The sequence below is a fragment of the Archocentrus centrarchus genome, chromosome 1 (assembly GCF_007364275.1).
Source record: "Archocentrus centrarchus isolate MPI-CPG fArcCen1 chromosome 1, fArcCen1, whole genome shotgun sequence".
Taxonomy (NCBI): Eukaryota; Metazoa; Chordata; class Actinopteri; order Cichliformes; family Cichlidae; genus Archocentrus; species Archocentrus centrarchus.
Window position 1 is genome coordinate 23,247,896 of NC_044346.1, and position 13,636 is coordinate 23,261,531.

Below are 13,636 nucleotides of genomic sequence, written 5' to 3' on the forward strand. Positions count from 1 at the left end.
CAAGCAGCCTTCAAAGGTAGGGAACATCAAATTTCTTGTTTCGGGTATTAGTTAAAAATACCCTGTGGTGTAAATGCTGTGATTGTTGTGCCTGGGAATGGCGTATATGGTTGGAAAGCCGAGACCCGTAACTTTCTTTTGATGTGTTGCGTGTGTGGGGGCCAACCAGGGACAGAGATGTGTGGCTGTAGAGTCAGAGACGCTGCGGGATGGCTCGGATACGGGCCCAGGATTGTTAAAGGGTTAACACTAGTTTTGTATTATTTGTCTGTGGTCAATGCTAACAAAAAACAAAAAACATGTAATTGGTAATATTGAGAATAGTCAAAGGTTGTAATACAAGTTACCTCATGTATAAAATATTATTGATTGAAGAACGAGTGTAAGATTTTAATATATTCAGTGGTACCATGTGAGTGAGCTCTGTCTATTTTTATTTTGATTGACAATCCAAGTCTAAAAGTCTGCCTTTTAAGTGGGATGAGTTTTTATCTGGATTTTTGTACTCAGTGGACATGGACTCGGAGTCTAAATGTTTATTCTGTATTTTAAAAAATGGAAAGAATGACTTTTTCCAGGTAGATTGCAGCTTGTAAAATTTAAAAAGATCTGGGCTAAAAAAAAAATCATTGAGGCAAAAATATCCAGAAGTTGTTTTTATTGAAATTTGAGTTTATTTATACCCCTTTTAAATTTTTATCAAATGTCTATTTTATTTCACTTTTTAATTTAAAATTTTATTTTTACTTGTTTGTTTTCACATAATTCTATGTTGAGTTATGTTAAGAAAATTTGAGAATAATAAAGGATGAAGGGGGGGGGTGTCTCAGTCTGCCAACATGAGTTTAATGAAATGTTTGGTGGGGTTTTTTTGTTTTTTTTAATTATACAATTTTAAAATTGTTTAATAGATGTTGTGCAGTATCTAGGTCTGAGTTCGATTCCACCTTGGCCCGGGCCTCTCTGTGTGGAGTTTGCATGTTCTCCCTGTGTCTGCATGGGTTTCCTCCCACAGTCCAAGGCTTGCAGTTACTGGGTTTAAGTTTGGTCACTCTAAATTGCCCATAGGTGTGAATGTGAGTGTGAGTGGTTGTCTGTCTCTCTGTAAGCCCTGCGACAGGCTGGCGACCCTACCTACCCTACCTCTCGCCCTGTGTCAACTGGGATAGCCCCCCCCCCCGAACAGGATAAGTGGAAGAGGATGGATGGAGATGCTGGAGCATTGAAACATTCAATGTTGAAACTTTGTCAAGTCTTGTCTTCTTCTAGTTCTTTTAAAGGGAAATGTGTGCGTAAAAACAGTTTGCCATTAAAGAAGAAACTAAAAAAGTCACAGAATTCATTAAATTTGATTTAACCATGCTTGTGGACACTCTGTTGTATCTATAATTTTATGTTTTAAAACTTACTATAAGTTAATTATTTTTCATTACCTGAAAATCTAGTAGTTGTCACATTTTGCAGATAGAACCTTATAATTCCAAACAAAAAACAAGTTATAAGGTTCTATCTGCATTTCACTTGTTTAAAAAAAAAAAAAAAAATTGCACATTTAATAGGATTTTGATATTACTGATTTAGAATACATTTAGGGTGTGTTTCATAATCATGTGTGAACAATACCTACTCCATGCGTAATTTTTGCTATACAGAGTGCAAAAACTTTAAAGCTTAATATCTCAAAACTGGTCAGAATATAGATAGAACCTTATAATTCTAAGGGGATGATATGTATACACACACACACACACACACATATACTTATTCTTCAAAAACGCTAAACAGTTCCCTCTGGCAGCTGAGATGTCTCTTCCAGGGTTAATACAGGAATCCTAGAGTTCAATTTACTACCTTTTACTACCTATTTTACTACCTCTACAATATTTTTACTACCAGCACAAAATTGAGCAGCAGCCTTTTTTGGGGTAGCGGTGGATTCACGGCACTAAGCCATGTAAGATGATAGCCCATCTCTCACCTAAAACAAAACTTTATCCCACTTACTTGAAGGTGTAACTATGACTTTGTCTTGACTAAGACCTCATACACATTAATAATCCAAATGCATTTCAAGAAGGAAATTTGTTTTTTTTAAGAATATAAACAAAATGCAATGAAATTCAAGTTTCACAAGCCGATGATTTATTTTCCAATAGAATATTGGAATACTGCTTTGCTGCTGAGGTATGACAGTAAAGGTTGTAAAAATAAGGTTGCAGTTGCAGTGCTTTGTGTAGTCTCTGGAGCTTGAAAAAGGCGACTGGACTTCTTTTTGTTTCTTGAAGACGTTTCACCTCTCATCCGAAAGGCTTCTTCAGTTCTCAACCAAATGGTGGAGAGACCCAGGTATTTAAACCCCTGTGGGCGTAATCCCCTGGAGGTGGTTATGACCCTCTATTGATCATGTGCGTGAACACATGTGCCCAGGTGTGAAGGGGGCGTGGGTCATATTTAATCAGTGGTTTCAGTTGAAACCAATTTAGGACTCCGCTCCATTGTTTCCTGTGGCCTATTGAGGTCACTGGAACAAAGGGGGGAATGGGGGTTGAGACGTCTGGGAAGGGAGCTCAGGACAGCACTGTAAGCGGGGGAAAGTTGGTGACGTAATCCACCTCCTCTGTTCAATGATGGTTGTTCACAGTGGACATAGATGGCTTCTTTCACTCCTCTTTCAAACCATCTGTTTTCCCTGTCCAAAATGTGAACATTGGCATCCTCAAAAGAGTGCCCTTTTTCCTTCAGATGCAGATGTACTGCTGAATCTTGTCCTGTCGAGGTGGCTCTTCTATGTTGTGCCATTCGTTTGTGAAGAGGCTGTTTGGTTTCACCAATGTAGAGGTCCGAGCACTCTTCACTGCACTGAACAGCATACACTACATCGCTGATCTTGTGTTTGGCGGATTACGCCCACAGGGGTTTAAATACCTGGGTCTCTCCACCATTTGGTTGAGAACTGAAGAAGCCTTTCGGATGAGAGGTGAAACGTCTTCAAGAAACAAAAAGAAGTCCAGTCGCCTTTTTCAAGCTCCAGAGACTACTATGACCTGGATGACTGAGAATCTACACAGACAGTGCTTTGTGTAGCACCAAAAAACGAAACCGAGATCTACTCCCCGCATGCGCGAATCCACTACTTGTGAATGGTGGATGCTCGGTGTAATTTGATCGCCATTGCACCGTTCTAGGTCAAATTTATATTTTTTCTGCATACTTTACAAAACGCCTCTCGATAATTCCCCATGACCAGCTTAACCTCTGGGGTCTGGAATATATTTGGACATTTTTGACTACTTTTTTTTTTAGCTTTATAGTTGACCTTAGAAACTGTTTACCTTGCCTTGTTTGGGATCATTTTTTTCAGCACGACCTCATGTGTGTGACTGTATAGATATTCTTTCATTTTGACATACTGTATTACGGGTCTTGTACATACAAGGTCTTGAATAATCAGGTCCCATCTTATCTTAAAGACCTTATAGTACCATATCACCTCAAAAGAGCACTTGGCTCTCAGACTGCTGGCTTACTTGTGGTTCCTAGGATACATAAGAGTAGAATGGGAGGCAGAGCCTTCAGCTTTCAGGCCCCTCTTCTGTGGAACCAGCTCCCAGCTTGGGTTCGGGAGACAGACACCTTTTCTATTTTTAAGATTAGGCTTAAAACTTCCCTTTTTGATTAAGCTTATTGTTAGGGCTGGATCAGGTGACCCTGAACCATCCCTTAGTTATGCTGCTATAGGCCAAGGCTGCTGGGGAGTTCCCATAATGCACGGTTTCTTTTCATTCACCTTATTTACTTTGTTTATACTCCACTCTGCATTTAATCATTAATTATTATTAATCTCTGGCTCTCTTCCACAGCAGGTCTTCTGTCCTGTCTCTCTCCCCTCAGCCCAACTGGTCGCAGCAGATGACTGCCCCTCCCTGAGCCTGGTTCTGCTGGAGGTTTCTTCCTGTTAAAAGGGAGTTTTTCCTTCCCACTGTCGCCAAGTACTTGCTCATAGGGGGTCGTTTTGACGGTTTTCTCTGTATTATTGTAGGGTATTTACCCACAATACAAAGCGCCTTGAGGTGACTGTTTGCTGTGATTTGGCGCTATATAAATAAAATTGAATTGAACACATTAATTGTATGATTTAATAAAAACATAAAATCCGAGTAGAAAAAAGTTAAAAATCACAAACATGCTTAACGAATTATTTTTACAACTTAAAATGCAAATATAAGTTATAAATCTTCAAAACTTGCGTAAAAATATAGTCAAGTTATATACAACTATTCACATTAAAATACAGGAAAGGCCTCAGGCATTTTTCTGTATGACTATTTGCAGAGCAATCAGGACCCACATTAAGATGCTAGACAAATTATTTATGCCACCTCAAAAAACAGTTCATGTCCTGCACAAGACTGAGGGGCCCATCACAGGCAAAACTTCCCAGTAATGTTGTCACTTTTACCACTTTTTCACCTGTTCCCCAGCAGCCAAATGCACCCAAGTGCATCGTGTTACATCATAATTTTCTGATTGGTTGATATAGTGCATTTTTCCACTAATAGGAAAGGGGTTGTCGGGAATTATTTTGTTTTGTTTTTATTAGCAAGCACTTCCTGTTAGCGAAACTCACGTTTTCGCCATTTATTTCTGGACAAAACGCGCATTGATGGTGAGGACAATATACAGGAAAAAGCATGGCATAAATTATTAGGAATAACTCTGGTTTTACTTGGCCTATCAACATAATTTAAAAATTGGTACATAGTTTGAAGTCTGCACTTTCGAATCATGTTGAAATGGCAACTCAGGGCAGCAGCGCCCTGATGCTACATCATCTCAAATCGGCGATGTCATTTTGACACGCCGACGCGTCCGTGGACTCCAGAGGGTTAAGCCAGTCTTTGAATGCCGGGTCATCAAGCCAAAGTTGTGAAAACTTAGATTTTCCCACGGCGAGGCGCAAAATGACTCGCTAGTCTCAACATATTAGGCGGTTGCAACACTGCGCATGCGCACAGCAGATTGGACAGCGGAACCAATCGAGTCTATCAACATCAGCTCAGGTCCTGCTGAGTAGTTATATTTTTATACAGATTTTATAGTTAAACGAAGTTAAAACAAAAAGTCTGCATCAATGGAAGAGTCAAAATATATTGAAGGGGTGATGAAAAATTTACTACCAAGTCAAATTCTGTTTGTTACCTTTTACTACCTTAATAACCTTAATTTGAGCTCATTTAATTTACTACCTTTTACCACCTCGCGGAAACCCTGCTCTTCAGCTCAAACAGGAATAATCGTTAAGGAGCAGCCAGAGGCTTGATAGACACATTTGCATGGTGTTTGTGTGACTGACTCAAATTATGGTGCTGAAAAATCATAATCCCAAAAGCTTATTTGTGACTGGCTACAGTAAAAACACTTAGTAAGTTATGGTCATGATTATATTCATAATAATGAAAGCCTACCTGTGATTGGCTACATTGGAAACTCCTGTTAGTAACATTTACTGAAGTTGTGTCACGAAGGGCATCTGGCCTAAAGAAATCAACTGCGTGGAGCTACTCGATGTGGCAACCCCTTGTGAATAAGGGAGCAGCCAAAAGTACCTTTCTATTGCCAGAAAAGGGCACAAGCCTAACATACCCCTTGTTTAAACATGAGCAAGAATGCAACATTTCGACTATTATCTGAAGAATCAATCTTGAATCTCTGAAATGACTGCATTGTTCTGGCTGACTCGTGACATTATAGCTTTACCTGTCACAGCTTGCACTGGATCAAGTTTTCATTTATTATTTAGCAAATATAGGAATTTATTTTAATGCCTGAAACCCAAAATAGGTTCCAAATATCCAGCAGTGGTCAGACTTAGAGAAAACACAAAGAATAAACAACATGCAAATCCGCATAAAGAGAAAAGACCAAGATTCAAAATCCCCACAAGGGGGCGCTATCCAATCTGTCAAAACAAAATGAAGCAAAACGTACACAACACCTACCATAAACAAAACAAAGCAAAACAAAAAAATCTGTTACTTACCAGCTGTGCTGGATGAAGAAACAGTTGTGGGTGTCTGCTTTACCTCCATGGAAGTCCAGCCCGGCCTGTTTAGAAAGATTGCTGATACTTAGAGTTGACACTTTGAAGCTGTTTATGTCCTTTACAGGATGAAGACTGAATGAGGTAAGGTGCTGACATTTAGTTTTATTCCATGTAATACAGTCATCTTTGTGGTAGGCCTGCAACTCAAACTTAAAGCGTGTCCAAGTTTTCAGAAAAGCATTTATCAGTATTTAATTGTAGTTCACTTTCTTCAAGCATGGCGCCAAATTCACAAGGTCTGTACAAGTCTGCAGAGATTAATATCCTTTTCAACATACTTTTTTTTTGAACACTTACAAGGATCTAAGTAACTGGAGGGTGATATTTAGAAAATATAGAAACATTTTGTCTATCACGAATAATGACAATTGTCCCAGTATGCTTCAGGTCCTGTAGCATTTAAGCATCAAAATGACGCGGTAGTTCTTTCCTCATACTCTCGAAAAAACTCCGGTCTTCTCTTTACTCGCAGTATTTCATTGATAACATCTCGAATTTCTCTCCACTTCTCACAAGACAGCACAGGGAATCGGCGCTCAATGTACATCCTCATCGCCCTCCTCAAGTTTATGGGCAGTGCCTCTTTGCCCAATAATCCAACGTAGTTGACCTTGGCGACCCAGTCACAGTAGACCTCATACGGCACTAAGTAGCGGAAAATGTAAGAGGCGTAGCGGTCAGGCCTGGGGTTCCCTGAGCTTCTCTTGCAGTTGTGGTAGAGCACGTTTTCCAAGTGCGAGGGAATCGTGCGTAGTTTAATGTCTCCTCTGCATTTCCCTTCATTGTACTCTGCCAGCTTTCTTGCCATGGCAACATGGCGTGACATATCTGCTTCCTCTTCCTCCTCCATTTCCTCGTCTTCTCCCTCCATCTTGACAGACAGTGCTGGAGTCTTAACAACAGAGGGCACCAATCCCTCTCTGGGCACCTTAGGCTGCGGCTCTATTGTCTGTCGACGGAGCACGCTGTTGGGAGGAGAGGTGCAGTTTTAACTACACTCTGCACTGCCTGAAGATACGCTCAGGCTTCACATTGTAGAACGTCACAAGACTCAGGACCTGGACCCACATAGGGTTACTTTGCAGGTGCAAAACACACACTGGGGCATGTGTTTGTTTATTCCAAACAAGTCTTTAGAAATATTTGGAGCAAAATTAAGACTTTCAAAAAGATGATCCTGACAAACCGAACAAGGGACATGGATTCTTGTTTCCAAAAAAGTATGGATTTAGAGGATGTAAGGACTGAAATTCTGTCCGTTTGTTTGTAATCTAGTGATTACAGTTAGCAACCCGGGACAATGTCAACTATTCACAGTGTAACGGTTTCATGTGTACTAAGTACTTGCTTTAGTCCGGTATTGTCACGTTCATACAAAAGCAAAATTATATTCACACAAAATATCATCGTGCACAGACTGCTGTATGATTCAAAGTTTACATGTTTAAAATACATCGATGCTGTCAGTTTAGAAACCTCAAAATGAGACACAAGTGGACTGAAAAGGGTGTGAGCTTGCACTGAAGGGATTAAAATATCTTCCAAAAAGCCCTTGAGACTTGATTGTTAAATTTAAGACTTAACAAACACAGTACAGCTGACAGGGATCTAGACTGAAAATGAGAAGTTCTTTAGTCCTGGACACTTACCGCTGAGCTTGAGGGTTGTTTGTAACAGCTGCAGTTTTGGCAGCAGCAGCAACAGCAGCAAGCGCCTACAGAAAACAAACAAGGTTTCAATGCATTTTAGGACAAGATCACTTGCATACCAGATGTAAAGATTTTAACAAGTTTAAAGGAAAATCTTTTTTAAAAATAATGTAGAAATTAAAAAAAAAAAAAAAAAAAAAAAAAAAAAAAAAAAAAAAAACTTACCTCCTGTTTCCTTTTGTTCTCTGATGCCTGATTTGCCTCTCCAAACTTTTTTGATAGTCTGGCAATTTTGGCCTAAAAGAGACAGCAAACAGATATCAGATTAAGGCCTTGCAAAATAAATAGAATGCTGAATGTGTTCTTATGGAAAAATGGATTTCACAATAATGTAACCATGTACTCACTTGAAGTGTGTTAATGGCGGCTTGGTGTTTAGTGGCACAGTCAATTTTGTCTACTCTATCCTTCAACTCTTGAAAATGTTTGTCAAAAATGGTCAGCTCCAACACCTTCAATCGCTCCTCCACTAATTGCTGCACAATCTGACAAAAAGAATCCGGCGAAAGGGACGAAATGTTAAGTAAATTAGTAAAAAGAAATTTTCAGTATCTAAGCAGAGTTCAGCTGGCTCAGTCAAAATTATAATTATAGTAAAGCACAGATGAATATTTGAATACAAACCTTTCCGAGTTTATGATGACTGCCAGCTTTTGTGGTAATTTTAAGTTCCAGCTGGGCCTCTAGCTCCTCACGCTCCATCTTGGGCCTCTTCCCCTCTATTTTTACAGTTTGACCATCTTTTTCAGAGCCCTCTGATAAAGTGCGTTTTAGTCCCGAGGTTGAGCTTCTCTCTTCTTTCACTGCTTAGGAAACAAACACCAAAATATTTTAAATGAACTTTACACTGAACAAGTACACAACAGTTACTTTCAGAGAAACATTTGTTGGGTCTCCCTTTCAGTGACTACCAACTGGGGCCCTCCAGATAACTACACCTTTAAGGGTTTTTTTCTGTTTGCATTTACATTGCCAGTATGAACACTGAAGTCATGTAAAAGCTGGTCAGCGGTTAGTTAGTATACATATAGGCTCAGTAAAGTCTGGACTTGACCAGTGGTTCATTACTCTGTGACCCTGTTCTTGTTCCATTTTTTAAAAGCTAACATTAAGAGTTTACATGGCTAACATTTTCCCAATGTTTACACCTGGTGGGTTTTTTTCTCCTGTTTGTTTGACCAATCAGCATATGAACTTAGGTCTGAACCAATCCCTGTACACTTACAAAGGGTCCTCTTGTGCTGGGAGAGTCTCTACCCTGAATTAAAAACACCACCAAATATAGAGTACTAACTGTGATCTTCTGCTACTCCTGGAGTCACACACAAAACGGAACAACTTCCTCCAATCATTAAAAGAACTATGAAAAAGTTCCATGTGTCAAATTGTAATATTTTCCAGGAACTTAATTGCAGTAAAATAATGTTCAAATGATATATCTGCTGTGATACTTTTTCAAGCAAAAAATATTCCCCCTCAGGATCAGGGAAAGATGATTTATCCCAACATAAAGTATTATTAGGATACCAACAACAGAAACCAGACCCATTACACATTCTGATTTGAAATCTTGCAAACTTAAAAATTTGGGATATTTATGATATGATTACTGTGTTAAATTATCTTATTAACATATCACACAGTGCATAATTGCGTTCTTTTGTAACAATGTCCACCATCTCATACCTGTGTCAGATGGTGGAGTGGACGATGGTCGAGATGGCTTTGCAGTTTGTCCCACCTCAGTTTTTTCCTTTTTAGGTTCCACTTTCACCGAGTCTACCTCCATCTTTTCCTCACATGCTGAGCCTTTCTTCACATCTGCTTTGTGAGTCTCCTCTTCTTTTATGTCCTCATCTTTGATTTCCACTGATTGTTTTCGATCCGTACAAGAAGAAGCTGAATGAGAGGGAGAAGAAGAGGAAGAGTCTGAAGTGGGACCTCTGGGAGAAGACAGCTTTTCATCTGGTACTTTGGCTACAGGAGCCTGAGGGTCCGTTTCCTTTGTAGTGTCACTATCCGTTTCCATTGGTTCTGTGAAGTCAGATCCTGCAGGTAGCACAGGTGTAACCGAACCTTTCACAGAGTCCACTGCCAAATCCACAGCTGGGTCCTGTGCTACAGTGTGTTCCTCCTGAGGAAGATTTAAAATAGATAACCAAATTAAATCCAGTATAAACTCGTACAATTTCATAGAATAAATATGAACATATCTGATAGTTTTATTAATGTTTCCAAGTATTCACCTCCTTCTTTTCCTCAGCTGGGATCACCTCAATGTCTTTTTCCTGTTGTCCCTTACAGTCTGTTCTAGCTGCTGTCACAGGCTCACTTAATGACGATGATGGTGTACCATCTTTCTTCTCATCCTCCTCTACCTTTTTCAGTTCAAAGTTTAGAGGATCCATTGGTGATCTGGGAGCAGTGTTTTCTTCAGATGCTTTTGGACTTGAAGAGGGAGGGGAAGGTGACAAATTTAGGGTCAGGGACGGTGCGGGAGAGCTCAGAGACGTTGGGGAGACGGGTGGTGTAGTTTGGGGAGTGTTCAAGTCCAGGATGTTGTTTTGCTCTTTGTCACCCACTTTTTGTCCATCCTCTTTATGCGTGCCATTCATCAGAGGAGGTGGAGATGGGTTGGACAACCCTGGAGCCACTGTCAGCAAAGTACTATGGAGGCTTTCCAGCTGCTGTCGATCACTGATCTTCATGGTTTTCCTGGCGCGGAAAATCTTCTTCTTCTCTTCTGTTACAATAACTTCCATTGCTGCCTGTGGAGTAACAAGGAGAAATTAGATGCATTAAAAGGGAAAGATGAGAACAGAACAGAGCTGCAAAAGTTAATTGAACAGTCTCTTCCGCTAATGAGCTTCTCCTGATCCTGATCTTTACGCACTGCATTGTAATAGCAGCACCATTTGAGAGAAAACACTAGAGGTCACTGCAGAGCTCTTTGGCATTCTTGTTTGTTCTTTCTAGAAGGTTATTCTTTCACAGATGTGTGTGCACCAAATTGGTCGGTTCCCCAGCAGCCTGTTTCCTTACTACAAATTTAACTCAGCATCCAAGCCAAATCAGACTCACCTATCTGATTACACATTGCTTCATCTGTCCTATAGTGACTAAAGTCAAGATGCAGCTCAGTAAGTCAGGAAACCTTTTTTCATTATATAAAAGCTAAAACTGCTTCTGCAAATCCCCTTTACCTCATTTTTTCTGATCAACTATGGATTTCATGTTTACCTAAGCCCCAATCCTGAGAACAGAAATGGCACGAGTTAACAGCAGCAGCAGGCCAACCTTCCTCCCATCCCCCCATCCTCCTATTGGTTCACTCCTCAGCAAATCAGAACGGACCCATTCAGACTGTGCTGGCAGCAGCAAAGGGGTTATGCAAAACATGAAGGACTTTCCGTATATAGTTGATTGTTGTGCACAATTTACTGTTGAGGCTAGTTGTCACATTTTACAAGGATTTATTTCATGTCTACTTATTTTATATGCATGCAACCATGTGTTGATTTAAACTTCTTTAATGGGAGTCAAAAGTAAAAATGTATTTAAAGCGTGTGCTGCAGGAGACTCTTTAGCTGGAGTAAATTTCTTTTGTACTCATTAGCAAAAAGTGGGAATGTGTTATGATAGTAAGCAGCAGGGACAAAGTATTTAACTCACCTTCAAGCCAAGGGGTCCCTTGTCATGGATTTAATACAGGATTTGTCGACAACCTGAGGGACAAATGAAAAGCATTTTTAGTAAATTAGAAGCTTGAGCTGTAACTGCCCCTTTGGCTTCAAAAGGAACTATATTTGCAGGTCAACACAAATTGCATCAAACTGAAAGTGCAATTATTTCAATTACTAGATTATTTATATGCATCTTCCCTTATATTGATAAGAATATTGATCAGATTCAGACCTCTTAAATTTCTTTCTCCAATGTAAAATGATCAGTACTGACCAGCTTTCTCTTACTCATGTTGGTCAAATATGAGGCTTCCTTTATTTGGAATTTTTTTGGGATAGAAATGATGCCATTCTTTCTAAATCCAGTAACGTATTAATACAAAAATGAATTCAAAAGTAATGCAATAATGTAATATATCAAAATTATATATTGGGTAATCAATCAGCTATTTGCTAGCAAGACTGTCAGCTTTAGAGAACACATTACAGTTGTGACATGTTAGGGAAGGCACACAAAAAAGTAAAGAAGAAAAGGACTCAAAACAGGTTAGTGATTTGCCAGAATATTGGACAGAAAAAGGTGTCAAACTGCAGAAAGGGGGCTTTCATGAAAATCAGTTTAACACTACATATTTAAGCCAGTGTGAGGGGAAAAAAATGCAGCTAGTGACAGTTTTTCCTTTTCTCCCCCCCAGTTCCCTGCATGACACTATATTGCTGAGATTAGATTGCCACTTCTGGTGGCAAACAGAAGACGACGAAACAAACAAACAAAAAAAACCTTAGACATTCAAATGGTAGGAACTACAAATAGCCAAGTCTGTATATTGGTTTCAGTGCAAAAACAACACATGAACTGGTTATTACTCAAGAAACCTTTAAAATCAGATCTGGAGGGAGCAATAAGCTGTGTCAGTTTCACACTGTAAACTTGGTTAGCCTTACTGCTACTGCAGTGCTCACATGCAGCAGAGAGAACTGAGGAAAAACAGCCTCAACCTCCAATAACATCTCATTTAGCCTTGTGTATTTTGCAGCTTAGCAGGCTGCCACATGTATATGGAAAAACACAAAAACTGATGTGGACAGAGTATATAGCTGAAATTGTAAAGCTGAGCAGCACAATGAGATGCTGGCGCACGCGCTCAATATCTTAGGTCTTCCCTACTCAGTTTTCACATGAGTATGCGTGTTTCCTGCGGTTTTCCTTCCTATTGTTCTAAAAATAAGTGAGAAGGCATTTCACTAAACTGCCTAAAAATCTGACCTGGAAAAAAAAAAAAAAAAAAAGAAGGCTCCATAAAAAAGTCAGCATACACAAATAAATATGTGGAGCAGTGAAAACTGCAAGCCCGATTATTGGTTTACTTCACATTCCAGTGTTACTGCACACTGCGCAGAGCTGAATATCCCCCTCCCCCATCCTACGGCCTCATTTACTGTGCCTAGATTTAGTGCAGGAACTCAAAATGGCCGCTGGATCTGCTGTTTGATGTCAGGCCGAGCTCTCAGTAGCTAGCTGACAAGGATCCTCATTCAGATGTATCAGGTTGCAGCACAACTCTGCTAAGCAAGAGTTTTCTATTCAGCCTGACGCTTCAGCAAGCTGGAACAATTTGAACGAAATGTAGAATGTGTAAGGAAAATGTTGATTAAAGCAAAAGTCACCTCAATCATTTGCTCATGTTAGTAAAATGACCTTCAGAGCCAAACTTTATATTCCTATAATACAAGCGGAAAAAATACAGAGCTGATTTAGTCAGATTTTATTATTAATCATATTTTATGGTCTGTATAACTGTTCACACTGTAAAAAGCACTGTTTTGTGTACAAAAGTTCAATCTATTTTTTTATATAGTTGTTTCTAAGTCAACTAGTCATCTTGCCGTGGAGAAATCCGTAAAGGAGTCATAACGTGCATGAGCATGCACCTGGGTGTGGCAATTAATCGTCACTCCAAGCTAGGCCATCAAAAAGATAAACAATTTTCTATTTTTTTTTATTTTTATTTTAACCCCCCAAACCAGCAGAGACAGCATAAAGCTAATCAAACTTCAGACACCAAAACCCTCCAGGAGAGCCTGATATCTCAGAGACAAAAGTTGATGGGCTGGAATTCAAACCACTAAACGTTGATTCA

General features: G+C 39.6%; 1 protein-coding gene across 5 annotated transcripts in view; it reads right to left on the reverse strand.

The window, feature by feature from the left end:
* atf7ip (activating transcription factor 7 interacting protein) overlaps positions 1-13,636 on the reverse strand; it is a 40,832-nt gene that overhangs the window by 6,336 nt on the left and 20,860 nt on the right. For 4 of the 5 annotated variants that reach the window (XM_030729394.1, XM_030729385.1, XM_030729367.1 and 1 more), the window contains exons 2-9: positions 11,485-11,537; positions 10,059-10,580; positions 9,499-9,946; positions 8,437-8,618; positions 8,160-8,297; positions 7,978-8,049; positions 7,753-7,817; positions 6,041-6,105 (exon numbers count right to left, since the gene is read on the reverse strand). In XM_030729394.1, the coding sequence (XP_030585254.1) occupies positions 6,041-6,105; positions 7,753-7,817; positions 7,978-8,049; positions 8,160-8,297; positions 8,437-8,618; positions 9,499-9,946; positions 10,059-10,574 (1,486 nt within the window). In that variant the 5' untranslated portion in view covers positions 10,575-10,580; positions 11,485-11,537. The remainder of the gene's footprint in view (positions 1-6,040; positions 6,106-7,752; positions 7,818-7,977; positions 8,050-8,159; positions 8,298-8,436; positions 8,619-9,498; positions 9,947-10,058; positions 10,581-11,484; positions 11,538-13,636) is intronic. The other variant, XM_030729377.1, reaches the window with a different exon arrangement.